At 46.8% G+C, this 27,900-nt stretch overlaps 1 protein-coding gene across 2 annotated transcripts in view; it reads right to left on the reverse strand.

Annotated features, from left to right (window-relative positions):
• Positions 1-27,900, reverse strand: part of Dhx35 (DEAH-box helicase 35) — a 70,689-nt gene that overhangs the window by 17,000 nt on the left and 25,789 nt on the right. For both annotated transcript variants that reach the window (XM_028786571.1, XM_028786570.1), the window contains exons 8-16: positions 26,847-26,906; positions 16,085-16,197; positions 14,544-14,640; positions 12,815-12,973; positions 10,492-10,702; positions 7,866-7,990; positions 5,491-5,545; positions 1,978-2,073; positions 567-661 (exon numbers count right to left, since the gene is read on the reverse strand). In XM_028786571.1, the coding sequence (XP_028642404.1) occupies positions 567-661; positions 1,978-2,073; positions 5,491-5,545; positions 7,866-7,990; positions 10,492-10,702; positions 12,815-12,973; positions 14,544-14,640; positions 16,085-16,197; positions 26,847-26,906 (1,011 nt within the window). The remainder of the gene's footprint in view (positions 1-566; positions 662-1,977; positions 2,074-5,490; positions 5,546-7,865; positions 7,991-10,491; positions 10,703-12,814; positions 12,974-14,543; positions 14,641-16,084; positions 16,198-26,846; positions 26,907-27,900) is intronic.

Raw genomic sequence — 27,900 nt, forward strand, 5'->3', positions numbered from 1 at the left:
CTCTTGTGCTGAGGGACATGGCACACTGCAGGAGGGCTGACAGCTTGACCTCCTATGTCCAAAGACCATATGCTGTTCACCTCCTAAGCTCCCTTCAGACCCCACCCTTGAATTCTTTCTGTGGCAAAGTTCCTGAATAATGCAATTTGCTTCCTGGAGTTGAGGAGATACAGATAGAAGAAACATACAGCAAAGATGCAGACCCATTAACTTCAGAACTACATCTACACTTGGGTATGGGTGACAGTATACAGTATACAGGAAGGTATGTAACCATGCTTGTGAAATACTTCCCATGATACACAGCAAATTCAAGTACAAACCAGGCTCTTTTATACAACTGTCTTCAGTAGTTTCTAACAGAGTCCTGACAAGAATGTGCAAGAGAACAGTGTGGTCGGGCAGTGGTGGCGCACACCTTTAATCCCAGCACTTGGGAGGCAGAGGCAGGTGGATTTCTGAGTTTGAGGCCAGCCTGGTCTACAGAGAAACCCTGTCTTGAAAAGCTGGGGGGAAAAAAAAAAAAAGAGAACAGTGTGAAGAGCCCGGGGAGAAGCTGAACTTACCGCCTGAGACTTCTGGTTTGAAGGGAACATGAAGACATTCTGGATCTGCATCATGGCAGCAATACTCAGGACTTCCTGAGAACAGCCGAAGTTCCCTAGACCATGAAATGCATGTTTGCAAACAAACAAAGCACCAACAGGAGAGAAGGCCATTTCCCAATGCATTCCTTGTAGTGTGCTATAAAATATGGTCGAATTTTATAGTTCTGTTTTTCAAGTCTCTCATACATAAGTACTTATGGTACCATCGATGACCCCCACATGTCTCAACTGAGAATTCCTCCCTGCAGTGCTAAGGCTGAGGGCTCTTGATGCCAGTCAGGATGGGACCACACCGGCCTGTCACCAAGGACAGATCAATGGCATGCCTGCTCCCTGTCCTCTCTATGGACACTGGAGTCCAGGTAAAAGCACAGAGGGAAAGGGAAGGAAGTATAGGGCTGTGTTTCTCCAGCTGTTCTTCCACAGCCGGCCCATCTGTGACGTAGCCTGCCTCCCCAAGTACTGCTCTACTCTGGGAAGACTGCAGCTTGGGGTAGCCGAGACAGCATCCTGAGCTGCTGCTGCTGCCTCTTGAGAACAGACTCTGTAATAGCTCACTAAGGAGGACACCAGACCAAGCAAACTGTACTCCTATTGGCTCCCCAAAGCTCCCTGCCTGTCACGTAGCCACTGTGGTACATGGTGTTTTGGCAGTTAAAGTTAGCACAGCAGTTTTGGAAAATACATGGATGTTCCTCAGAAACCTAGAACTGAGTGGTCACATGATCCAGAAACCTTGCCTCTGGGTACACCCAAAAGAACTGAAGTTGGTATGGAGGGGACGCACACCCTGGTGTCCACTGCAGTCATGTGGAAGCAGCCTCATGTGATCGGTGGAGGGATGGAGAAAGACGGCATGATCCATGTGGTGTAACTTACTACACAAGCTTTAACAAGGTAAATCCTGTTGTCCAAGACAACACGGACCACAGTGGAGTGTGTCAGGCCAGCACAGGGCACACACTGTACAGTTCAGTAATACATGGGAGCACAGTAGAAAGGAGCTGGTCCAGGCTGGTAGGAGGATGAGAGACAAAGATGGAGATGTTGCTTCAGGGACACAGTTTCAGGCTGGAGGAGTGAGTTGCAGTGACCTGACACTATGGTAACCACATCATGGTGTACAGTTCAAATTGCTACAAGAAAGTCCATAATGTACTAGATGTGCTAATTACCTTGACTGAAGCTTTCCACTATACAAGTATCAAACATCACACTGTATCTTATAAACACACATCTCATCATTAGTCAAAAATAAGCACTTTATCACCGTTGCCACTTTTAAACCACGATTGGTCCCTCCTCCCTGGGTACACAGAATTCAGAGGAACCAACATGAAGTCAAAAGGAGCTGTCAGGCTCCACCCACCTGACTCCAGCAGCATCTTGGCAAACATGGGGTTCAGAGGAAACTCTGCAATCCTCATGCCAAGCGGCTCAGTTAGGCGACAGTCTTTGTCTAGACCTGCCAGAAGAACAGAAGAAGTCAGGAGGCATGCACCACTGTGCTCAAGATGAGCAGCCGCAGGGAGAATAAGAGATGACTCACTGCTGCTAAGTGCAGCCTGACCTGAGGGCCGCACATGGGAAGAGGAAGCAATCGCTGAGCTCACCCCAGTTCAAACGATACTGTTAAGGAACTCTATTCAAGGACCTCGATATAGGCAGCAGCCTGCACTTCTCCTGCTCCCTCTCTCCCCACAGGATGCTCCACAGAAACTGCCCTCTGTGGGTCTGAGAGATGGAAGCACAGACGTGGCCTCTGTCCACCTCCAGCCACTGTCACTGCAGACTACTTCTCACTGCTCTCCTCAGTTCCCACAATATGGGCCCTGTTTCCTCACCTTCTGGATCTTACTCCATAGCTGGGAGCTGGCAGGCCACAAATATTCAAAGATACTGCCTCAGAAGTCCAGCATCCTCACACCATATGAGCAATCACAGGGCAGGACACTCAGAATCTGAACTCTAACCCTTGAAGTAGACAGACTACTCCATCTTTCCAGCACTTCCCCCACCACCTCCACCTTTCCCCAGGCCTCTCTACCAACCACCACTATCAGACACAAGATTCCTAAGAACCCCAAGATACACACGACAGTCTCACTGATCAAAATAAGTGCTCCGAAAGCTTGGGATGTGCCCAAAATGTTAAGTCTTTCTATTCCAATACAACTGTCTTTTTGAAATCGGGGCTCCCCCAGCACCCTCCAGAATGTTTCTATCTGAGGACAGTCTGCCTGCTGTGTGACTTTCAGAGCAACCACTGCAGAGGACAGATGACATGTCATCAACACACCCTGATCCTCAGTTCACATAGCCCTGTCATATGCTCAGAGCTGGGGACAAAACCCTAACAAGACACACACTACAAGCTGATGTTAATGTCCCCAACGTAAGACCTCTCTCATTGGTGGAGTGCTTTTACAGTCATGACTGATGATTCCTTCAGAGAAAGAAATGTAAATATAATAAATGAAAGTGGATCCCTCCCTACACACACAGACACACACATACACACACACATGCACGCACGCACACACCAGAACAAATCAGACTCAAGTACAAGAGCAACAACTCAGAATAAAGCCTGTGAGTCAGATGTAAAGAGTCAGCAGTGCTGTTTCCCTTTGCTTGTCTGGCTGCTGCTGGTGCTCAGGATGTCAGGGGCTGCACTCAAAGTCTCGAACACACCAAGCACATACTCTCTCACTGAACTAGGACCCCAAACCCACATCAGTGAGTCCTTAGACATGAAAACACAAACACAAGAGGCAAAAGAAAAGCAACAAGGTGGCAACTGTGACCTGCACGCGATGCTTCCAATATTTAAATCTCCAGTATTTACGATCACACAGGAGATCTGTAATCAGAACATGCAAAGAACTCCAACTCAGGAGTAAAGACAGTAGATGGCAGCACGCAAGCTGAATTGACATAGTGCTGGGCACTCTACAGTCAATCTCCGTGTCTATGGATTCCATACCATTAGATTCAACCAATTACTGTGTAAAACATGAGAAAAGCAACTGTCTAAACAATCACACACAGTCTCTTTACTGTCATGGTTCCCTAAACACTACAGGAGAATAACCAATGACACAGTGTTTACACTGTGATAGGTATAAGAAACCTAAAGATAGCATAAAGTATATGGGAAGCTGGGTGAGTTATGTGCAAATGCTATGCCATTTTACACAAGACGTGAGTGAGCATCCCTAGGTTTCTGGTATCTGAAGGGAGTCCTAGAAGGAAATAACCATCTACAGAGAGACTAGAGACAGTGACTAGTCTTGCACACTGACTTGCAAAGAAGCAGAAAGGTTCTCAATATCGAAAGTCATCAGAGACATGCAAATCAAAACTGCCAGACACCATTTCATATCCGCTAGGTCAGCTGTGCTTAAAAGACAGACAGTATCAAATGCAGAGAAAGCTGGGGGCAGGAGGATATCCACCAAGCCCCACACCCTGATGTTCACAAGGGCATTATTTATGTAGCAAAAAAGAAACAATTCACAACACCCACCATCTAATGAACAGAAAAAAATCACTATGTGGTATGTCCATATGCTGGGATATTACTCAGCAGGAAAAATAAATGCTCCACTGATACAAGTGATCCATGGGTAACCTTAGAGAGCTAAGGGAAAGAAGCAATCCACAGAGACAACCTGAGATTCCATTTCTAAGCAATGTTTCAACTAGACAAAGCCACAGAGTCAGCAGGTTAGTGATTACCTGGGGCCAAAGAGGACAGGAGTGAGAGTAAGCACTAAGAGAGACACATTTCTTTTCAGAATGATGAAAATATTCTAAAATTAGATTACACTAAAGACAGCACAACCCTAGGACAACAGAAGCCCTTGAACAGAAAGCTGTAAGGAGTGAACTGTATGGCACATGGTGTATGCCTCAATAAAGCGATTTTTAAAATACTCAAGACAAGATCTCAAGGCAAAGCCTCCATTAAAACTTACTGACAAACTCAATCCTCAGAGAACAACCCCAGAGGCCTCCACTCATAAAAAACATGGTACCTTCTGAGCTTAGCTGACACCATTTTCTCTTAAGATACATACTGTGTTTTCAAATGAACAAGCAGGGCTTCCTGCACAGCAGAGTGCCCTTGCCAGAACAGTACTGCCTACCGCCCAATTCCCACAGGAACTCAGGGAGGAAATAAAGGGGATTTCAGGAGGGGCTGAAAATGGGAAAGCAGTCTTAGGACAAGAACTGGAGTGTGTAGAGATCTGCCAGTCTCTGGGTGTCTCTGTGAAGTGTGGCCCTGGTGATGGCCCTCTACAGCTTCTGCCACGCTTTACAAATTATCATATTGGCCATATGGTGGTGAATGAAAATGGCCTCCACAGGCCTATAGAGAGTGGCACTATTAAGAGGTGTGGCCTTGCTGAGTAGGTGTTACCTTGTTAGTGTGTCATTGTGGGGTGGACTCTGAGGTTTCAGACACGTAAGCTAGGCCCAGTGTCACTCTCTTCCTGCTGCCTGTGGATCCAGATGTAGAACTCTCAGCTACCTGGCCAGCACCATGTGTGCCTGCTGCCACCATGCTCCCCACCATGATGACAATGGGCAAAACCTCTGCACTATAAGCCAGACCCAGTTAGATGTTTTCCTTTATAAGAGTTGCCATGGTGATGGTGGCTCTTCACAGTAGTAAAATCCTAAGATGGGCCATGAGCTACTTTTGCCGTATTTCTATTTCAATAGAGTAAATGTCACCAAGAGTTTATTATACTCATGGGGGGGACCAATCCCATTCTTAAAAGACTCTAAAAAGAATGCTAATTTAAGTCCAATTATCTATCATCACATAGGTGACATCACATAGGTGAGGTGAACACATGAGAAACAGGCTTACCTCCGAGAGCATAGAGCAGCTCCAAGGCTTGAACCATCGACTGTGCTGGCGGGGGCTGTGAAACACACCAAAGGCCTTCCAGATTAGTTTGCCAAGCAACGGAACACGTGACCACACTGGCTCATTCTCGTACTATCACACTCTATCTTCCCCAGGCTCCACGCTGCTGGTACCTTGAAATGTGCCTCCCACCTTTGTAGCTTCATTGGTGGTGCCTGCAGGAACCCACCTCTGGCCCCGGCCCCACATCCATTCCTCTCCTACATCAGCGGGGACAGCTCCTCTTTTAAACTACCCCTTCACTTCCCTAAGCTGCCCTCAGCCTTCTGAACTTGGAGCTGCAGACCCTGTAGCACGGCACAGACAGAGAAAGGGCCTTGCCAAGAGCAAGCTAGCATGTGACATGTTGAAACTGCTAAAACTGCAGACAGCGCCAATGCTGCAAAGGGCAGCAGGCTCACACTGTGAGCTGTGATGGGTGCACTGACGCCTCTTTCCTTCCCTCCAAAGTCCTCACAGAGCACAGGGGTGTCAGGCATCAGGGGACTCTTCCTAGTTAGCCAGCTGACAAGACCAGCACCTTTCCAGACTGAACTGCCTTGCCTCCAAATCTGCAATGCAACAAGCACTTTAAACACCAGAGTGATTTAACTCGACTTCACAGATGAAGATTTAGAGAAGGCTTTGCAGCACTTGATGGCTGGGTCAGAGGCTAAACTAAGTCCTTGCTTTTAGTTGTTTAGTTATTTACCAGAGAACAAAGTCTAATCTCTAAGAGGCTTGGTGACTGACTATATAGACTTTACATGTGGGCCCTACACCTGACTGGCTACCCTCAGGGGAGCCAAGGAACCACTGCAAATCAAAACAGCTGAACCAAGCTTCCCTCAGCTGCCAGCCACTTTGTTCTTCGGAGAGGCAAGGTAGGCACAGTGGGGAGCTTACAGATCTGGAGCTCTGCTGTGAGAAAGTAAGAGGACAGCAAAGCACCACACTTGTGTGCCTGGGTTCCTGTGGCACACGGTCCTGTTCTGTCTTTCGTACTGACAGGAGCTCCAGGGTAGGCATTTGGGACCACTACACAATCCCAAGCTACCATCAGACTACAAAGAAGTCAGCTTTTCTATAAGTGGGCAGATGACAGATACAAAACTATGTATATTTGCCAAAAACATGACATTAGAGTGAAGTCATACTTTACTATTTAACAGCAGACTCATGGAAATTACTAACAAATATTAGCAAATAAATAAGCTTAAAACTGTACATGAACTATAAAGTGACCAATAAACTTTAAAAAAAATCTACAAGAACAATGACTGTAGCACCTTCCCCACTCATCCTCACTTCACCTGAGCACCTGAGAGAGCATATGTAACAGGAGCACCCAGGCCAAGCCTTGCATGCTGCTGTGGGGAGCCTAGGAGAGCTGGGCATTGTCGGGAGCAACCCTGCTTATACACTGAAGGCCTAAAATCAGCCATAGGCCTAAAATCAGCAATAGGCCTGACATACATGCCTGCTAGCACCAAGTCTTGGGTCTCTGTGGAAAAACACTGAAACAGATAGCTGGGAGTTATTGTAAAAAGACAGCTTTGGTGGAAGGCTGCCAAGCCTGGCTAGTCATAGGCCTTGTAGATGGGTAACCTTGGTGGATAGTACCAACTTAGATAAAGACAAGTGAATCATAGGCAGAGTCATAGTGGTCTGTCCCCTGAACCTTCACCCAGCTGACACTCTGTTCTGGAAGAGATCTGTATTCCCCCTGAACACCCACATTCCTGCGTCATCCCCTTCCCCACATCCTGCCTTATTGTGTATATAAGCTGTGTGTGCAAAAGTAAAAATTACGATCTGATCAGATTATAGACAGGTCATCATTCCTTTCATCTTTGCCTCCTCCTCCCCACTCTCTTTCAGGTGACCTCCCCGGACCCCTGTTTAATGTCCTGCTGGACAGGACAGGACATCAGGAGCCTACAGAAGGCTAACGATTCCACTCTTATAACTTACCTTAGGAAATCATCACAGATACCATGGGCCATAGGGTTCCTCCCAAGCCTTGAACTCTCTCAACCTTGGAACTCTACAGCCAGGCCCACTCACAGACTATGTCCTGACCCCACCCCTTCCTTTCTCTCTGAGCACTGGTCAAGCTGTCCTGTAGCTACCCACTGACTTCTCTTTCCCCAAGGAGAAAGGACAGGAGCTACAGAGGAAGAATTCTGGCTCACCTGGATGGCAGTATGCCCCACACCCTGGATAGGACCAAGTGGCATATGGTGTTTTAGCTGCGTGAGGAAGAAAGATGGCATGCCTGACCAGTGTCCTTCCACCATACCCACATGAGCTCCTGAGCCAGAAGCAGGACTTACAGACATGAAATGGAACCTGAGGACATTGTCGATCCCTAGAGCTTTCAGCTGCAGGATGACGGGGGCCAAATTGCTGCGCTGCATCTCAGGGACGGTGGACTGAGGTAACTGGTCAAAGGCTTCCTCTAAGGATAGGAAATCAGAAATGGATCAAATGTGACACTCAAATGCACCGTACATCAGCAGAGTCCACTTTCTCTACCTTGGACAAGAGCTCTGGGATTCTGGGACCAAATGCACAACACTATGATACAAAGTTATTTTTACATTTAGGAAGGACCTACTTCAAAACTATAGAGAGTTGAACAATATTCCCCTTTACAGAAGCACGTTCCTTTACTTCCAAATGCTGCTTTTCAAATGCTTTTGTCAGCGAAATACAAAAGGAAAAGTAGCAAGCATTTGGGTAATTACTCTCAGACCCAGTTGCTGTTCACTCTGCATAGGGCAGATTGCTTCAAGGAAGCAAGAACAGCACAAATGAGCAAAGAACAATGTAGAAATAAATCACCAAAACTGCCCTAGAATCTGACGAAGGATCTAATCACAAAGAGCAAAATTCATACAGATCTAGTTTTTAAATCAAGGAGCCAAGTGCAGAGTCACACCCAGAATCCTGTACTTGCATGTCCCACAGGAACAAAAGGTAACCTCAAACAGGAGAAGCACCCCAAGGCACAGAGATGGGGGGAGGAAGAAGGAGAAGGATAGAGAGTCGGGGGCGGATTTATGAAAACCAGATCAAAGGGTGGGGAGAAAGGAAGGCTTTTCTGAAATCACTTTCTGTGTATACCCAGAAAGCCTATGGATTACACACGCCAAACCCTCCCACATAAGTCTGATCGCTATACAGATGCACACCCTCCTTAAACACAAGCATCACGCAGCCTCCATTTAGATCAGAAGGCTTCAGTTAACTAGAGAGGAAAATGAACTATAGCCAAGTTTCTGAAGAAACACTACTATCAACATAAACTTTAGAAAAGTTTTCTGAAAAAACAGACAGCCAATATTCTGGACTGTGTAACATAAATTGCCAAATGCATGGGTTTAGCTGGAAGGTTCTAGATGGCAAACAACAGCAGGAAAGGAGTTCTTTAGCTTTGAGAACATTGTGGTTACTGTGCTGTTACCAGGACAACCATATTCCCCAGGCACTACTGACCACGGCAGAAACAAGTCATTAGCTGAGAGGCTGGCCCCTCTGAGAAGATGCTGAGAGAAGTGGTGTTGATGCTCAGAGATGAAGACGTGATGAGATAGGGAAGCTGCAAAGGCCCAGAGCCCAGAGCATAGGTCAGGAGGGGCAGAAGCCACAGGCAATAGTCCTGGGGACCTTCAGAGGTAGGAAGGACCTGGATCAAGACCAGAAAACAGGCCCAAGGGGGACATATGCCCCTGCCATGAACCATGGGAGGCTCAGGAAGGAGGAGAGCAGAAACTGTGGAAAAGCTATACAGGAGCTGCCAAGTGTCCCAGGAGGATCTCTGTGGTTACTGTACTGTTACCAGGACAACCACACTCCCCAAGCATACCACTGGCCAAGGCAGAAACAAGTCACTAGCTGAGAAGCTGGCCCCACTTAGAAGATGCTGAGACAGACAAGCCCAAGGCATCAGAGGTGTGACTGGCACAGTGGGAAGCAGACGATGTGTCTAAGAGTGGAGCTCAGCTGAGAATCAGGTAGGATAGAAGTGAGAGCAGAGGAGCTAAGGAAAAGTCTCGGAAAGTTCTGGAAAACAAAATGATCTGAGTACAGAACAGCTGCACACTCTGAAAGCTCAGCTGGGAATCTGAGGGGTGGGCACTGACACACTGCTTTCTGTCCCCGGCCCTTCCCAAGCACACCCGTGTTAAAGCAGCTACGACACATGAAATGCTGATGCCATCTGAGTTGGAGCCGGAGAGATGGCTCAGTGGCTAAGAGCATGTGCAGAGGAGCCAGGTTCAGCTCCCAGCACCCACGTGCCAGGTAAGAATCCTCTGTAATCCTCTTCCAGGACCTTCTTCTGACCGCCTAAGCACCAGGCACACATGTGGTGCACATAGACATGCAGGTAAACCACACAAAATAAAATTACCTCAAACTAAAAATATTGTTGAAAATGGTGGTGCATGTCTTTAAATCCCAGACCTTATGAGGCAACAGTAGAGAGATCTCTGAGGCTAAGGCCAGTCTGGGCTCCACAGAGAAATCCTGCCTCAAAAAAAAAGAGAATCCCTTAAAAAGTTAAACACACAATTACAATACCTACAACTCTGCAATTCCTCAAAGAATTAAAGGTTCCCCTGCATGTCGCAAGTCTACCCACACTTATGTCCAGCACCACTAATCCCTAGGGCCAAAGAGAAACAGCATAAAGGAGGATTGAAAAGACAGAGTAAGTGGGTACTGGACACAGGAGGGAACTAATGACTTGGAAATTCTGTCTGCACACTAGGAAGGTAGGAAGGTATGCTCCATTGGGGTGGACAGTGGGAGTGGTGTATATCTCAGTACCACTCCCAATGAAAGAGACAGACAGACAAACAGCAGCTCTGGAACATGAGGAACAAATGTCTGCCCTGGGATCCAAAGCCCAAGCTACTCTAAGAAAATCCAATTGTTAAGAAACACCGTACAAACCTGTATAAAGGCGGTAACACTTTCCTGAGCGGTTGCGCCCACCACGTCCTGCCCGCTGATTGGCTGACGCCTGAGACACTGGTACCACCACCAAGCATTCAATAGCTGTCTTGGGGTTGTATGCTCGGAGCTTCATAAAGCCACAATCAATCACATACACAATGCCACTGATTGTGATGGAAGTCTCGGCCACATTGGTGGCTACAATCACCTACCGAAAAGAGAAAGAAAACTAGTTTCTTCTTTCCACTTTAAGTAAGTTTAAAAATCCTAAAGACATACTTCTATTTCAAACATCATGCTGCTGGGCAGAAGCTTAAGACCAGTATGCTGGCTGGGAATGTTCCAGTTCTATAACCATATACAGCTTCCCCAAGCTCCTGAGCACTGCATTCTCATGCACATAGTATGACCACTGCTTCCCTCAAAGTTGTCCAGGGGGATCCAAACACAAAGAGATTAGACACTAACACTGAGCACACGGTCAGTTCAATGTCTGTTTTCTAACAAGCAGATAACTTCAGAGAACAACAGGCACCAGGGAAAAAGCACAACCTGGGATATACATAATAGCATATGCTGTGTCATTACATACTATAATATACATGTTATATATCATACATTATACATTATAACAAAGTTTCCCCTTCACACTGGCTGCCCAGCGACAATATCACTATTCGTGTTTTAATGAATATAAATTCAGACCTACTGACAGGAACTAGACAACCTTCAGACCAGAGAGAAGTGCCACAGAGGAAGGAGATACTACCAACACAGTCACTGTACAAGGAGCTTAAAGACAGAGAGGTTCCAGCTAGTGTGCACCAGTCAAGTCTCTGGCTACCTGCCAGCTGCCCCTGCCAGGTTTAACGCAGCTGGGGACATGTACATAAGACACACACAACATTTTTCAACCACTTTACATTTTATAAAATCATTTTTTTGAAAATCCTCCTACTTTTATACGTAAAAGCTACTGGAGAGGCAGGTAGACGGCTCAGTGGGTAAGGACACCTGCTGACAAGCTGAAGGTCTGACTTCAATCCCTGAGACCCATATGACAGAAGGAAAGAACGGACTCCTGTACATGCACTCTGACCTCCACCTGCAAACATGACACATATGTGCCTGCCCCTCCCCACATAAATAAATGCAGTAAGAATGTTTCATTACGAATGTTTACAGCTCGGAAATCTGAAGCTGAATAACTTAGGGCAAAGCACACAGTAACCCCAGGTAGAACCCAGGCCTGTTCCCTGGCTGACAGCGGTTCATGTGTGACTGGGCAGATCTGGATTGCTCCATACCAAGTGGCCTTAAGTTGGGAATGGGTCCTCAGACTCGGGCTATCCATCACCTACTGCACTCTGAGCCACCTGCTTATACTCCTCATCTAGGGGAAAGGATGGGGCAGGGGAGGCAGAAATCAGGCACCTGGTTCCTCCCAGCCAAAGCTTCTTGCCACCACACCCATCCTCACCCTAATTTCAAGGCTAAAGACTTACCTGACTTAATATTGGCTCTAAAGGCAAACTGATACTCCTAACAAATGCTTTAGGAGCCATGGTTAGTAACTTTATCTAGTTCTGACTGAACATAATCTACCATGACAGTCTCTGAGGCTACGGTAACAATGTGCTGTGAAATCCATTCAGCGGAAAAACAAAAGCTACAAGAGATGACCTGCTCCGATAATCACTGTCGGAGTGGCCCTTCTGTGAGGTGACCTGCTCTGATAATCACTGTCGGAGTGGCCCTTCTATGAGGTGACCTGCTCTGATAATCACTGTTGGAGTGGCCCTTCTGGGCAGGTTTAGAAACCGTCACAGCACATTAGCTACTGTGGACTCTTAGAGCTACTGCACAGAAACATGGACCTAAGATTTGAAAGAGAAGTCCTGTTTGGCCAAGTTCACTTCAGTTAAAACAATAAACAGGGTCTAGGGAGATGGGCTCAGTAGGTAAAATGCTGGCTGTGTATGTGCCCTGAATCTCCAGAACCCACATAAAGCCAGCCAGGGTAGCATGAGTTTATAATCCCAGAATCCCCACAGTGAGAGGAGGCAGACAGAGGAGCCCCAGCATTTGTGGGCCAGCTAGCCTTGAAGACACAGAAACAAACGACCTGCCTCGAAAGGTTTTCTCCAACCTCCACATAAGCATTGTGGCATGTGTCTACACTTACACACATGAATGCTCACACACACACACATGAACACAGACTAATACATATACACATCAGAGACAACATTCTGCAGTACAAAGAGAGCTAATGTGATTACCAATGGCTGCAAGGAGCACTGATCACTAGGAGTCTCACCTTCCTGACGCTGTGTGACACCCTTTCAAACACCTTCATCTGCTCAAAAGAAGGCAGCCCTGCATACATGGGGAGAACTCGGAGGTGTTTCTTCATCCCAGTGCGAGCCAGTGCCCGAGCCTGCTCAATCAGCATGGACACAACGGTTTCTACTTCTTCCTGAACACAGAACCAGAAAGGAAAGAAGCTGGTTAAGCTATCACACTGAAGGAGCAAATGCTGGAATAGGGGTTTTAGCTGTGGTCACCTTCAGGAGCTCTGTGCTGCCATGTCCCACTCAGAATGACACTTCATCGAATGCTACCAAATAACAGTGTCAAAGGAGTGAAGCTCGGTAAGTGTGCAGTTAATTAGTCAAACTAAACCATCGGTAGTTAACAGAAGAGTTCCCATGAATAAAAACAATGAGGAACTGGAGAGATGGCTCAGTGGTGAAGAAGCTCTACTGCTCACAGAGACCAGAGTTCAGCTCCCATCACCCGTGTAGGTGGCTCACTCTGCCTGCACCTCCAGCTCCAGGGGATCCGACCCTCTCCTCAGGCCTGCACACAGGTACCTGCACTCACTGCACAGAGATGACACGCACACACATAAGACTCCGTAAATGACAGCTCTTATGGACTGGCGTGAACGGCACTCCGTTATGGACATGCTGAGCATTCTGTTTGTATGGGCAAGCTGCTACCTATGAAATCATTAAAAAGCTTTCCCGAGGAGAGATGCTAGCCATGGGAAATGTTTGGTAGTGGAAAAGATTGTTCCCGAGGAGAGATGCTAGCCATGGGAAATGTTTGGTAGTGGAAAAGATTGCAGCTAGAGGTAGTTCGAGAAGCATTACCACCTTAAGAGAGTATTCTGGTTTATTCGGTTGTTTTTCCTCTGTAGAGTCACAGGCTACCTACAGAATGAGCTGGAAAGATACCACAATCAAAGGACCCACTCCTACCATTAGGCCACCTGGGAAAAGGTGTCCAACTTTTGGTCATGGGATGGGATTGCAATATACAGAAAGCACAGTGTACCTAATGCACTATTCAATATGGCAAATGAAGCAGCCATTGACACAGAATCTAATTTACTCTGAAATCAGCTAATACAATTGAAATGTCAGAGCAGGAGAGATGGCTCAGAGGTAAAGAGCACTAGCTGCTCTTTCAGAGGACCTGGGTTCAGTTCCCAGCATAGACAGATCAGAATCATCTATAACTCCAGTTCCAACAATTTGACAGCCATTCTGACCTCCACTGCACCCACATGGTACATATACATACACAAAGGCTCACACACATAAAACAAAATTTAAATTAAAAAAATTCAGTTAACCCTCTATAGACAGACTAGGAATGAGCTAATGACTTCTCACAATCTAAATGGTAGATGACCAGTAGATCACTAGATGGCATCAAACCAATTTTTTTTTTCTTTTATGCAATTTAGCAGCTACACAATACAATTAAACATGACACAAGGGGCTGGCTGTTCTTCCAGAGGACCTGGGTTCAATTCCCAGCACCCACATGGCAGCTTAAAATCCTCCATTAACTCCACTTCCAAGAGACCTGACACTATTTTCTGGCCTCCTCAGGAACCAAGCATGCAGATAAAACACCTATACACATTTTTAAAAGAAAAAAAATGAAAAGAAAAGAAACAAATGGCTAAGAACAAGGCTTTATGTTAGCTCTGTGCTGTCTTAACATGTCTATGAAGAGGGACTGGGTGGAGTTACCTGGCCAGTAAGAAAGGCTAGTATGTCTCCATCTCCCTCTGTCTGATGAATTTTTACCACAGTGTCCACAGTTGCCTTGATATAATCTGGAACAGGACTGGGGGAAACGGATGAAGAAAAAGATCGTCACTGGAACGGGCTCGTTAATCACAGATCAATTATCCTAATAACCCGGCACCAAACCTCATCAGAGTCAGTCTGGGCCCGCCCAGCAGGTAACTAACATATAGAGAAGTAAAATAAATAACACACTCCTTTATTTTCAAGGGCAGCACCCAATAACTGAGGGTGTATCTCAATGATACAGCACTTGCCTAACACATGTAAGGTCCCAGGTTCAATGTCCAGCACAAGAAAGAAAAGAAGAACATTAAATGTAGCACTTCTATACATAATTACATGTCAACAATGGGTTTGGGCTATATTTCCTAAGAAACAAAGAACATTCTGAAAGATAGAATGTTCTGGAAGCTGGTCCTGCATCATTGCCAGATTTAGTCTTGATACTCCTGTACAAATTTACATGCATCTGTGGCCATCAGCTTGGCTGGAGAGAGTAAAGCAGCAAGAGGCTGATGGGAAGTGCGTGTCAATGATTTATCTTCAGCATGCAAGGATGCCAAGTCACAGAAAACCAAGGCAGCAGTTTCAGTGGAGAAGCCTACTGCCCAACTAGCCTTTCTACTGCTGTGATGAAACACCATGACGAAAGCAAGTTGGGAGGAAAGGGTTTATTTGGCTTATGTATCCCAAGTCACAGTCCATCACTGAAGGAAATCAGGACAGGAATTCAAACAGGCAGGAACCCAGAGGCAAAAGCTGATGCAGAGGTCATGGAGGAGTGCTGCTTACTGACTTGCTCCTAATGGCTTGCTCAGCCTGCTTTCTTGTAGAACCCAGATCCACCCTCAGTGGGCTAGGCCCTCCCCCATCAATCACCAATTAAGAAAGTGCATTACAGGCTTGCCTAAAGCCCATGCTTAGGGAGGCATTTTCTCAATTGAGGCATCCTCCTCTTGGACGACTCTAGTTTGTGTCAAGCTGATAAGAAACTAGCCATCAGAGCACACCCATCATCTTCCCAGCCAGCACCAATGGGCCGAGTGAATGGAAATTGGTAGACATTCCGTCCAGCCAGAAGGACCCAACAATGCAGTTTTTAGCTCTGGATTTATCAGACGCTAAGTCTTCTTGCTAAGGATGTAAAAAACTGAGAGACAGACCAGCACTGCTTCCCTCACTAATGGCCCTCTGGAACACCCCCACCCCGTTCAGAAAACTGCCACACCGCTTTCCATAGGCCTCCTGCCTGACTCTGTCCGACTGGACTGATGGCCACAGACGCGTGTAAATGTGAACAGGAGTATCAAACTCTCAGTTCAACAGTGAGGCTGGTCCAGCTTCCACAATTCTACAGTAACAGGAGCTGCACAGTACCTCCCCCACTGGCCTCCATGACGGAGGCAGATGATGTTCCCTACTATCCTGCAAAACAGGAGAGGCCGCGAGTCTCCATCACCAAGAAGCAAACATTATCAAACCTTTGTAGGTAAAAGATATCCACTGGAAATGTCCGTCCTTCCACTGCGAGCGTCACAGAGGTATCTCTGGCTGGGTCACTGGTCTCATTCTGGTTAAAGAAATCTCGAAATTTCTAAAAATAAATATATATATATATATTATTCATATTAACTAAAAAAAAAGAGGATGGTTCACAGTAATCCCTAGAAAGAAAGTGTTAGTATTCTGTCTAAACTCCACCTCCACAGTTACCTGGTGATAGCCAGGTATGCTCCTCCCCACAGTTACCTGGCAACAGCCAGGTAGGCCTGCCCACTATAAAAGGGGCTGCTTAGCCCCTCCTCTCTCTCTCTCTCTCTCTTGTTCCCCTTGACCCAGCACCTGCAGGTTGCCCTCTCCCCTCCCCCCTTCCCTTCCCCTTCTCTCCACGTGGTCATGGCCGGCCTCTCTCTACTCCTCTACTTCTGCTCTCTGCCCTCTCTCTCTCCTCTTGCTCTCCCTCTCTCTTAATAAACTCTCCCTCATGGAACCGTCCGTTATCTGCGCACTGAAAACCTTTCATTGGTGCAGAAACCGGGTCACAAAGACCTTGACCCATGCAGCCGCTGGCTCCGGCTGCTGCAACTGTGCAGGATAGACAAAACGCCACCACTGCCATTGCTACACCAAGCGGACTTCATCTCTGCTACCCGCCATCACCGAGCGCATGAATTAACATCCGCTGCTACAACCACCGCCCCATACCGCTACTTCAAGACTCACCAAACTTCCACCACATGAGCTGAGCCACCGCTGCCACCCGTGTGGTACTCTGCCACGTGGGCTGGGTAGCAAGACAGGCACGTAGACCCCACACACACACCCGGTTCCACATTTCCTGATACCAGACTGCACAAACTCTCATGCACACACCGGCATTTTTAATTGGTAAGGAGTTTCCATTCGGCTTGACCCTGAACACCCGGTTAGTGCCTGGCCAGTGCCTCCTGGACTAAGGGTTGGCTTTTTTGCCCCAGAACATGTGACTGGCCTCTAACCAAACTATGATTGTTATTCTGCTAAGACATTGGCCCGTTGGGTGGTTTTTCCCCTCTAAAGTAGCTCCCAGCTTCCCCCAAGCTCGCAGCTGAAACCCTGGTACCAGGTGAGAGCTACTTTCTGGCAGGCTCCAGGAGACCCGTGAAGGCCCCCTGATAGTCTCGTGACGACCTGATTATCTGGCCTGAGCCTGATTTTCGTTGCCACTTTTTTCTTTTGGGACGCCGAATGATAACTTGGTAATAGCCACGATCACCCAATAGGCACGTTGTCTTCATCCGTACCCACAGACACATACTGCCAGCAGTCTGATAACTGGAAAAAAATTCCCTATACCCCTTTCCATGTGTTCTGCCTGCTCCCCACCCAAGGTTTTGCCCCACATCTCTTTCTAATCTTTCTTTTTTAATTAATTAAACCAAAATGGGGGAATTGCTGTGACTCTAGCGGACGTCTACAGGTTCCACACTCACTAGCCTAGAACTGGACGGTTCCCCTTGGATGAGGTACTTCCCCTCTTCCTCTCGAGACAGTTTCTCGTGGCTGAGTACCCTAGGCCAGGCCTGGACCGCTATGATTACTCCCCTTGGATGGGATACTTCCCCTCTCCTCTCGAGACAGTTTCTCGCTGAGTACCCCAGGCCAGGCCTGGACAGACTGTTCTCTCTGCCTCAGGAGCACTGGCTCTGACCATAGTCCCCAGCATGTCTCTTCCACGGGTGAGCCTTTACTGTTTTCTCTTAGGAGCACTGGCTCTGACCGTAGTCCCCAGCTTGTCTCTTCCAAGGGAAAGCCTTTTGAGCACTTCCCCCTCCTCCTCCTCCTCCTCCATCATATGCAGGTCGACTGGACTCAGTTCCAGCGCCTTGCCTGGAAAGCAGCAGCCTGTCCGGGACTCTGCTTGCTCCCTCCCCACCTTCGCCTCCTCTGCGGCCGGTGCCGGTTTGCCTGCTCCCTTCCCAATGTGGTCCTTAGCTCTGCCCTGGGTCTTCCCTTTACATCCTGCTGCCTGGGACCTGTAAAGTGAGTGTCAATGCCTTCCGCCACAAAAACTAATGTTGTGGTGATATGGGACATGCTTACTTTTACTAAGTGCATCCACCAGAGTCACTGGGCAGTGACTTCCAGATGCTAACAGGAAGTCCCGCCCTATCACTGCCACCCGCAGACCTGACCCACCCGTGGCACCTGTGGCTCACAGCTCTAACCTGCCAGCAGTACGATCCAGCTTTCTTAGCCAAAATATTTCTGTGCTAATACAAAAAATGTGCTTTTCTCTTCCTACTCAACCTGCCAAAAAGTTACTTAAGACTCTTTCCTAACCTTCCTCGATAGATTTTTACTACTGCTATTGAATTCTATTCAGTTACAACCAATCCTTATGGCTCTCAATCTTGTCAGAAGTCTGCTAACAGTATATTTTAAGTTTATGGCCGATAGAATTCCCAAAGCCTCTAATAGTTACCCAAGATGGTTTCAGAAGACTCGGGACACCGGACTCCTAGAACATACAGCCTGGATTGTATGCAAACAAATGCAGTGGGCTAGATGGGACTCCCTGAGTCAAATGACTTGGCTAAATCAAAGTAAGTCATTTCTCATGTCACGCGAACCCATTCCACAGAAAAAAGCCCTGTGTCTTCTGCGCTTGGAAGCCAAACTGATTTCACCCAAGAGACTGTGGAGACCATGGGAACTGTTGGCTAGTGGACTCTGTCATTTTTTAAAAATAATATATAACTGGTAGATTGTTGTTTACTCTTTATCAGACTTCTGACTACATTGACAGCTGAGCTTTCACAGAGATTATCTGGTACCTCATTACCTAAACTCAGTTGCCATCAATTAAATGCTTCATATTTCCTCTTCTTACTATCCCACTGTCCTAAATCATCTGAGTTCCTAGTAACTTGATTAACTCTAATAAAACATTCCACTATACAATCCAACAAAGGTTCATCTTAGAGACTGCTTGTGTTGTTAACTCATGCTGTTATCTCTTTTGTAAACTTCTAAGCTACAGGAAACCCACTCAGATCTACCTCTCATGGATCAAATAGATGCCATCCAGATAAGTAAAGGTCCCACCCACTACCTATTACAAAGGGTGAGATCCCTCTGGGTTTCAAATGTACATCTTTTAAAAAAAAATTTCTCCAAGTGTTCTTAATCTTATTTCCTACATCTTGTCAAGTCCAGGTGCATCCAGAACAGCTCCAGAGAAGCAACCTCCAAATGCTCCATCTCCTGTCACACACACAGCTGCTTCTACTGGACCTGTTCTTTCTGGCCTATCCTCAGATGGCTCACTGCACAGACCCTGGACATCAGAAAATAGCCAGCTCTCCTAAGACCGGACAAACAACCCCCATATCCGTTCTTCTAGATTCCCCCTAAAGACACGTCGCCCTGAATGCCAGCAGGAAGTAGCCAGATTTCACGACGACCCTATTCCTGTTTTACCATCACCTCTTTCTAATTTTTCTTTTTAATTAAACCAAAACATGGGAATGTTAGTATTCTGTCTAAACTCCACCTCCACAGTTATCTGGCTATAGCCAGGTATGCTCCTCCCCACAGTTACCTGGCAACAGCCAGGTAGGCCTGCCTACTATAAAAGGGGCTGCTTAGCCCCTCCTCTCTCTCGTTCCCCTCAACCCAGCACCTGCAGGTTGCCCTCTCCCCTCCACCCTTCCCTTCCCCCTCTCTCCACGTGGTCATGGCCGGCCTCTCTCTACTCCTCTACTTCTGCTCTCTGCCCTCTCTCTCTCCTCTCATTCTCCCTCTCTCTTAATAAACTCTCCCTCATGGAACCGTCTGGTCTGGCTGTATCTGTTCCACGCTGCGCGCTGAAAGCTTTTCAGAAAGAAAATACAAAACACGCAGAGGTAAGTGGGATTGCAGGAATTAGATACATAAGATTACGCACTGCAGAACAGCTTGTTTTATTTTAGAGACAGGCTCAGATGTGGCCCAGCTAGGCTCTAACTCACTGATTAGCTGAGACTAGCCCTGCACCCCTGATCCTCCTGCCTCCACTTCTCGAGTGCTGGGATTACATGTATGCACTATCACATCACACAAAATGATTTTCTACATTCACAAAATTCTTTTTTTTTTTTTTATGGCTCCACCAGGCCATCTCCCCACATGGACCAGCTTTTGCTTGTCAAAGACAGGATCTTGATACTCAACTCAAGAAGACCTGAAACTCTACATAGCCCAGGCTGGAACCAAACTCAGTATCCTCCTGCCTCTGCCTCCTGAATGCTGGAATTACAGACATGCACCACCACAGCCAGCTAAATTTACTTTTCTCTTATTAAAATTGCAGAGGAAATTTCAATGACAGATTCTAAAGATTTGATTATAAATAAAGGTTAGAATTCAATGAACCTCAGCTGATGTGTAGCTGTGGTAATACTTTATCTCCATCCTCTGTAGTTTACTTAGCTGAAAATTAGGTGTGACCCAGGTTTGGTACAGGTTAAATCAGGCTAGGGGATAGCTAATCTAGAAAGCACATATCTAATCACACAAGGTTATCAGTTCACAGAGGTTTCCTTCTTACACACTAGGTATGTCTCTGATATATATTTACTATAACTTTTCAATAGATTTCAAGCCGTCTGATAACATAAACAGTGTCTTCTACAATCATGTGCACATGTATGTTGACAGAGAACCAGACAGAACCACTTCTTAGTCAATAAAGCAATGTCCCCAGCAATGGAGATCCTGAGCCTGAATTATTATCACTATGAGAAACAGGCTGGGACAGAACTGGAGAGACCCAGCCAGAGCCAAGTTTAAACATTCCAGACAGCTCAGAGACAGGACACAAGTAACACAGTCAAGACTGTCACGAACACCCAGTGTTAGCTGAGCCAGAGGCCATGGAAGGATGTGGGACTTCGTAAGGGTATTCTGGTTCATGGTTGGGCATGTGCCTAGAACCCCAAGACTCTACGTGAGAACCGGCAGGAGTTTGGCATGCCCCCAGAACCCAGGGTCCCGAAAAGCAGTCTAGTCTCCATAGAAATACATTGTTCAATCATGTAGGCCATTACAGCCCCTCCCAAGGTGCACAGGTAGAGGGTGTGACTAGAGGCCTCGGGCCCTAGGGATTTACATACTAAGGAAGGCCAGAGGGCAGAGCAAATTAAGCATGCCTCCCCAGATCCTCCCCCTTTCTCCCTCCCCATATAACATGGGACTGCCCTGAGTTTTATGGGGGGGGGGGGGAGGTACAACCAGATCCATCTATCTGCCATGACAATAAACCCTTTTGGAACCAAGGACTTCCTCGTGTCATTGGGGCCTGCCGCCACCAAAGCCTCCAGGCCGCTGAAACATTAGACATTCCTCCTGCATTCCGGGACTTCCACCACTGCTGCGGCCCTATAATATTTCCCCACAGAAGGAGTAGACAGCATTAAAGACAAAGAATGGCGATTCAAGATCCCCAGGAGGAGGTGAGTGAGGAGCAGGAAGAGCAGGGACAGCAGGGTCAAGAGCAGAAGGAAGGGGGCTTTAAGAAGGGTGTGCTGAACACAGCTACCACCAGGCCATGTGGAACAGTGGATGAGGTAAGACCACAACAGCTTTCCTGGATGGAGTGGACAGCTGAGCCCCAGCTGCTAGAAGAGCTGAGAGTAAGGACCAGGAGCTACTCTTTAAAGAACACTCTGGATGCACTGAGACACAAGGTTCATATTCCTAAGGTCTTTATCTTTTATCTTCATTTGGAATATATAAATAAAAGCCAAAAACTCAGGCTGGAGAGATAGTTCAGTGGTTAAGAGCACAGGCTGCTCTTCCCAGAGGACCCAGGTTCAATTCCCAGCATCCACAAACCACAACTCTCTCTAACTCCAATGACAGGGGACCTGATGCCTTTTTCTGGCCTCCGTGGACACTAAGCATGCAAGCAGTACAGATATATATATATATATATATATATAGAGAGAGAGAGAGAGAGAGACACACACACACACACACACAAAATACCCATATACATAAAATAAACAGTAGGTTGTTTTTTTTTTTTTCTTAAAAGGCCAGTAACTATTTCTCAAGAGTGTATGGCCTGAGGCAGAATCAAGAAGACAGAAAGTGACACCAGTCCCTCACCTGGAAGAATCTGAGTCAGTTCCAGGCACCAGGGTCACAATGACAAGAACACCAGGTAAGAAATGGAACAAGACTGAGTAGAAGGGGCGCCATCTGTGAAATGAAATGGGAATGACTCGGACCTGCAGTGCCACCCGTCGGCCCATTCCAGCTTCCTGTCCAGGAAGCTGCGCCCACCTGGTCCACACAAGAGAGCTCTACGCAGCCATGTCCATGCCCTGTCCAACTCCTACCCCACCCAACAAGACTGCAACACACAAACGGTCCAGTGAGGGCCTGAGCCCAAAGGACTCAGGATCCTTCGCCAGGACTGATGGAAGAGGAAGATTAATCTCTCTACAAGTAATCAGACATCTAACAAAACAACAGGGCAGTGAGAACTGTCTGCAAACCTAGCTTCCGTCACGTGGACAGGCTCAAGCAGAAGAATGTGATACACGGTGAAGTGACACTTTGCAATCACACCTGCTGTGTATGTAACTGCTCATCTAACTGAGCTCCTACAAACAGGGCAACCATCTGAGCAGCCTCCAGCCTTCACTGCCACTTCCCTGCTGTAGACACATCTACAGGCTGGGCCATCCACCAGAGCAAACGGCCTGTCAGCAGCATTACACATCTAGACAGTTTGGCATTAAGTTTGTGACCTTTAGACACAGCAACTTGGGCGAAAAGATGGATCCAGGGCACTCTTGGGCGTCCACATACAAAAGCTAAAGAAGCCATATCCTGCCCGGCTCTCTCCATGCCTCTTCAGCCACTCACACCCTCTTCCTCTCACTTAAGACTGCAGACAACACACACACGGGCCCACATCAACCCATCCCACACCCCAAGCCAGGAGACTCCATATCCGCTGTCTCTCTTCAACATTTCCCTCAGGAGTAGGCACTGGATGTCCAGACAAGGAAGGGAGAGGGGAATGAATGGTCGATCGCTCAGCCTGAGCCCAGGTGAGTACTGCTAATGTTCCAGCAAGCCCTACATCAACACACACCAAGGAATGACAAATCTAGACAATGCCTTCCAATTCACACAACGTGTCAGGAGATCATTTACATCAGCTACTACAAAGGGAACCGAATGAGGCAATGTTCTCCAGTCCCTACGTCACATTAAAAGCCACTCCACACATAAGGCTCGGGAACACTGTGGAAGAGGGAGAGGGCCGGGGAGTTTCTGTGAGACTGTGTCTCAATGTAATATCAGAAGCTATATCCATAAAGTTTCACCAACATGCCTGCCTAAACATGACCTGAACAGGGACAACAGACACGTAACACAGACAAGGAAAGCCCATGAGTCCTCAACCCTACACAAAGAACTACAGAAAAGTAAGGGATGCTGACAGCAGGAGAAACAGTCTTCTTCCAGAAGAAGTACACCCACTGTTTTTGGTTCTTTTTTAACACCAAAGGCTCAGCCCTGAAAACACACATACAAGAAACATACAGACTACGCAGGTCACATTTAGGAATATAGCTGCATATACAGACATGCACATAAACAACAATAAATGAAAAAAAAAAAGGTTAAGAACTTGAAAGAGACCAAGGATGGAATATGGGGGTTAAAAAAAAGAAAAGGGAAAAGGAAATGATATATGTATATTCTCCAAAAATAACATTAAAAAAAAAAAAAAGACAAGAAAGACAGCAATAAACAGTCCATACTAGTCCATTAGCAGTGAGTCCAGTGAGGGAGGGGCGAGCCTGGGTATTACACTTTCACCACAACTAAACCTGTTTAGAAAAAAAAAATTGTGTCTAATGTTTAAGAGAGAAAGATGGGAGTGAAAAGACAACATGATCTGTGCAACTGGAGCACAGAGGACAGGAGCAGAGGCGAGGCCATGTTCCTGCAATGGCGGTCTTGCTGCACTCTCCCATCACCTGGGGAGAAAGAGTCTGCTGAGTGAGTGTCCAGAGCAGATCAGCCTGTGGGCGTGTTTGTCAGGAAGAGGACCGTCTTGATTACAATAATGCAAGCCCATCACAGGCAGCAGGATTCTGACTGTATTAGAGTGGGGATAACATGAGGCTGGAGAGCTGGCTCCCGGTCACGGGCATCGGCTTACATGGGTTAAGAGAACCAGGGTTCAACTGCCAGCACCCACGGCAGCTCACAACCAACTGTACCTCCAGCCCCAGGGAATCTAGCACTCTCTCCTGGCTTCACGGGCACTGAGTACACATGCTGCACAGACATACATGCAGGGAAAACACCTATACACATAAAAGCAAACTTCTTTTTATATTAATAAATGTTAAAAAGGAGTAGGAAAAGGTAAGCCAAAGTTAGCATGTATGCATTTACTTCTCTCTGAGAACTAAAATAAACAATTTTGTCCCTAGGTTGCTTTTTGCCAGAATATGTCATCAGCATCAGAAACAAAATTAAAACACCTCCAGAGAACATTCCAGCACATATCATGGTGACAGAGATGACAGCTAAAGCATGGGGACCATGAGCAGAGATGACTGTGAGCAGCCTGAAGCCAAGAGCTCCCACAACCTGTGGGAGGCTGGCAGGCCAGCCTGGGTACATAGGAGGCACCTCTCACCAAGTCAGTCTGCATTCTTCCACCCATGGGGAGACAGAAGAACAGGCCAGGGCCAGTCCCTCACCACATCTCCACTGGCACAGAGAGTTGGTCTCCTGACTGGCATCTCCATAACTACTCCTGGGTCTCTACATAACACAAGAATGAGCTTCCTCAGTTCCAAATATGGGCAAGTCACTGTCCTGCCTCCTACACCGTGTAAGGCAAGAGGGATGAAATCGTGATTAAGATAGAGTCCCAGTCTTCAAGGACTCAAGCAACTCCTAAACATGCATTGGAAATCGGTGTGACTGAAACGCATTCAAAGCAGAAGCAGCAGGGTGAGGCCTTAAAGGAAGCTTCTCTGAGACAGGGAGGTTCTCTAGGACCAGAGTAAAATGCTGAAAGAGCTGAAGGCATGTCTGAAAGAAAAATAGACTGGGAGAAAACCCTACCTCATCCCAAGGAGAAGCCTGGTTTTCTCAGAAGAATAGAAGGGGACTGGTGGAGCTGATATACAGAGAAAACTAGACAGAGTGAAAGGAGGTGAAGTCAGGGCAGTGGCTGAGGATAGAGCACCTCTGGGGATGGAGCACCTCTAGGGATGGGGCACCTCTAAGGATGGAGCACCTCTAGGGATGGGGCACCTCTGGGGATGGAGCACCTCTAGGGATGGGGCACCTCTGAGGATGGAGCACCTCTGGGGATGGGGTACCTCTGGGGATGGGGCACCTCTGAGGATGGGACACCTCTAGGGATGGAGCACCTCTAGTGATGGATCACCTCTGGGGATGGAGCACCTCTAGTGATGGAGCACCTCTGGGGATGGAGCACCTCTAGGGATGGGACACCTCTAGGGATGGAGCACCTCTGGCGATGGAGCACCTCTGGGGATGGAGCACCTCTAGGGATGGGACACCTCTAGGGATGGAGCACCTCTAGGGATGGAGCACCTCTAGTGATGGAGCACCTCTGGCGATGGAGCACCTCTGGGGATGGGGCACCTCTAGGGATGGAGCACTTCTAGGGATGGAGCACTTCTAGGGATGGAGCACTTCTGGGCATGTGGCACCCCTCGGAATGAATTACCCCTGTGGGGCCTTGCAGAAAATGTTCTGGTACCTTGTAGAACTCATGGTTCCTTATGGCTCTCTCATGGTTGGGATTCTGCTTTGCCCATGAAGAAAGGGGCATTTTATTTCAAACCCTACTAAAATGCCATCTCTTTGGTGACAATTTCTTGACACTCCTGGCTGGCTAGAGTTAAGAGCAGCCTTCTAGGTTACCTCAGCACCTTAATATACCAAATACCTATTTATGTGCCTTCTTCTATGGATCTATGGATCACCTGTAGCTAGCAGGAGGCTTACCATTTGGAATATTTAAACAGCAAGTGGCCAAAAGAATGAGATGAATTGAACTGTTTTTTTTTTTTTAATAAAATATTAGTCATCAAGAGAGTAAATCAGCCATATAAAAACATAGGGACAAAAGAGATAGCTCAGCTGGTAAAGATGCCTACTGCTAAGCCTGAAGACTTTCATCATGGGAACCCATGTGAAGGAAGGATAGAACTGACTCCTCCAAGCTGACCTCTGACCTTCGCCATGGCATGTGTGCTTCCTACCCCATATACAAAAAGTAAAACCAATTAAAAAAAAAAAAAAAACACTTAACATGGAAATTACTACATTAGAGGAGAAACTTCAATTACACCAAAAAATTAAAATAAGTGTGTAATTTTCATAAATCAATTCAAGAAATATAGCTTCACACTGACAGGTAATTAAAAAGAAGCTGCCCAGGTCAGAAGGGTAACAGAGACAGAGACACCATGTCAGGTGGGGGACAGCAGACAGAGACAAGGCAAGCTGGGATCATCAACTCCCTGGGTTAATTACAGGCTAATTTCCACTCACAGTTGAGAAGGAGCATCATGTGACATCTAGAGCACCACATGGCCCCAAAAGAGGCAGGTTGTTCTGCAGAAGACATGCTTTGGCCAGAGGTGCACCCCCAAGGATATATCTGACAATTCCAGTGTTTATGCAGGAGAGAGATGTCCTTACCTCTGCATCCAGAGTGGCTGAGGCCACAATCAAGCGAAGATCCCCTCGCTTTTTCTGAATCTGAAAAAGAAGGCACCGAGAAATAACGGTGACAGTGGAACAGTGTACAGTCCTACAATCTAACGGTGACAGTGGAACAGTGTACAGTCCTACAATCCTAGCCAGGCATGGTGACAAGGCCTGTAAATTCCAGCAGGTAGGAGGCAGGAGGATCATGAGTTCAAGACCAGTCAGGCCTAGACAGAAATCCTGTCTCAAAGCAAAGAGGAGGCTCATTCATGAGACAGGGATGCTACAACTGATGATGTCAAGAGTCAATGTGACGTAGACAATTCTTCCTGTGTTTAAAATGTCAGAGCTTGCTAAGTTATGACCCAGCAAAAATGTGCAAAATATATAGGGAATTTAAAACTTTAATTCTAACCCTAACCCAATGCCTAACTCTAAACCCTAAATTTAAGGGCTGAATTTGAAATTATTAAAAATAAACACCTTTTTCCCACATGTTTCACACTCAGAGATATAAAAAGGTAAATTAAGATCCATAAATAACAAATGGTAGCACCAAGATAGTAATTTGTATGCTAACAGTTATTCAAGGAAATGTGGTCACTGGACATAGCACATCCTGCCACACTCAGGAGCAGCTGTGTGAGGATGCTCAACGCTGGTGAAGCCTGGGCAGAAGTGTTCTCTTACTTCCCTGTCCTTAGTAGGGATAGTCTAGTGAGAAAATTCCTCATACACATCAAAAAGTCTGATCATTGGCCAAAAGATAATGAAAAAAGATAGCAACAAAGGCAGTTTATAAATTCCTAGTTGTGTACCGCTTCAGGAGACATACAGAGCCCATCAGTGTGTAGACTACACAGAGACACAAGGCTGAGGAGGTGACGAGCACCTGAAACCTAACCCAGCTTCCCCTCACTTCACTGTGGACAGACACAGTCAGAGGGGCATCCTTTTATTTGTACAAAGGTATATGTATGATGTCATCCTAAGATCTGTGTTGCCTTATTTAAGTCTTATGACAAATTACAACATCCAACAGGTC

This window comes from Grammomys surdaster, unplaced genomic scaffold (genome assembly GCF_004785775.1).
Source record: "Grammomys surdaster isolate TR1022 unplaced genomic scaffold, NIH_TR_1.0 125561, whole genome shotgun sequence".
Lineage (NCBI taxonomy): Eukaryota > Metazoa > Chordata > Mammalia > Rodentia > Muridae > Grammomys > Grammomys surdaster.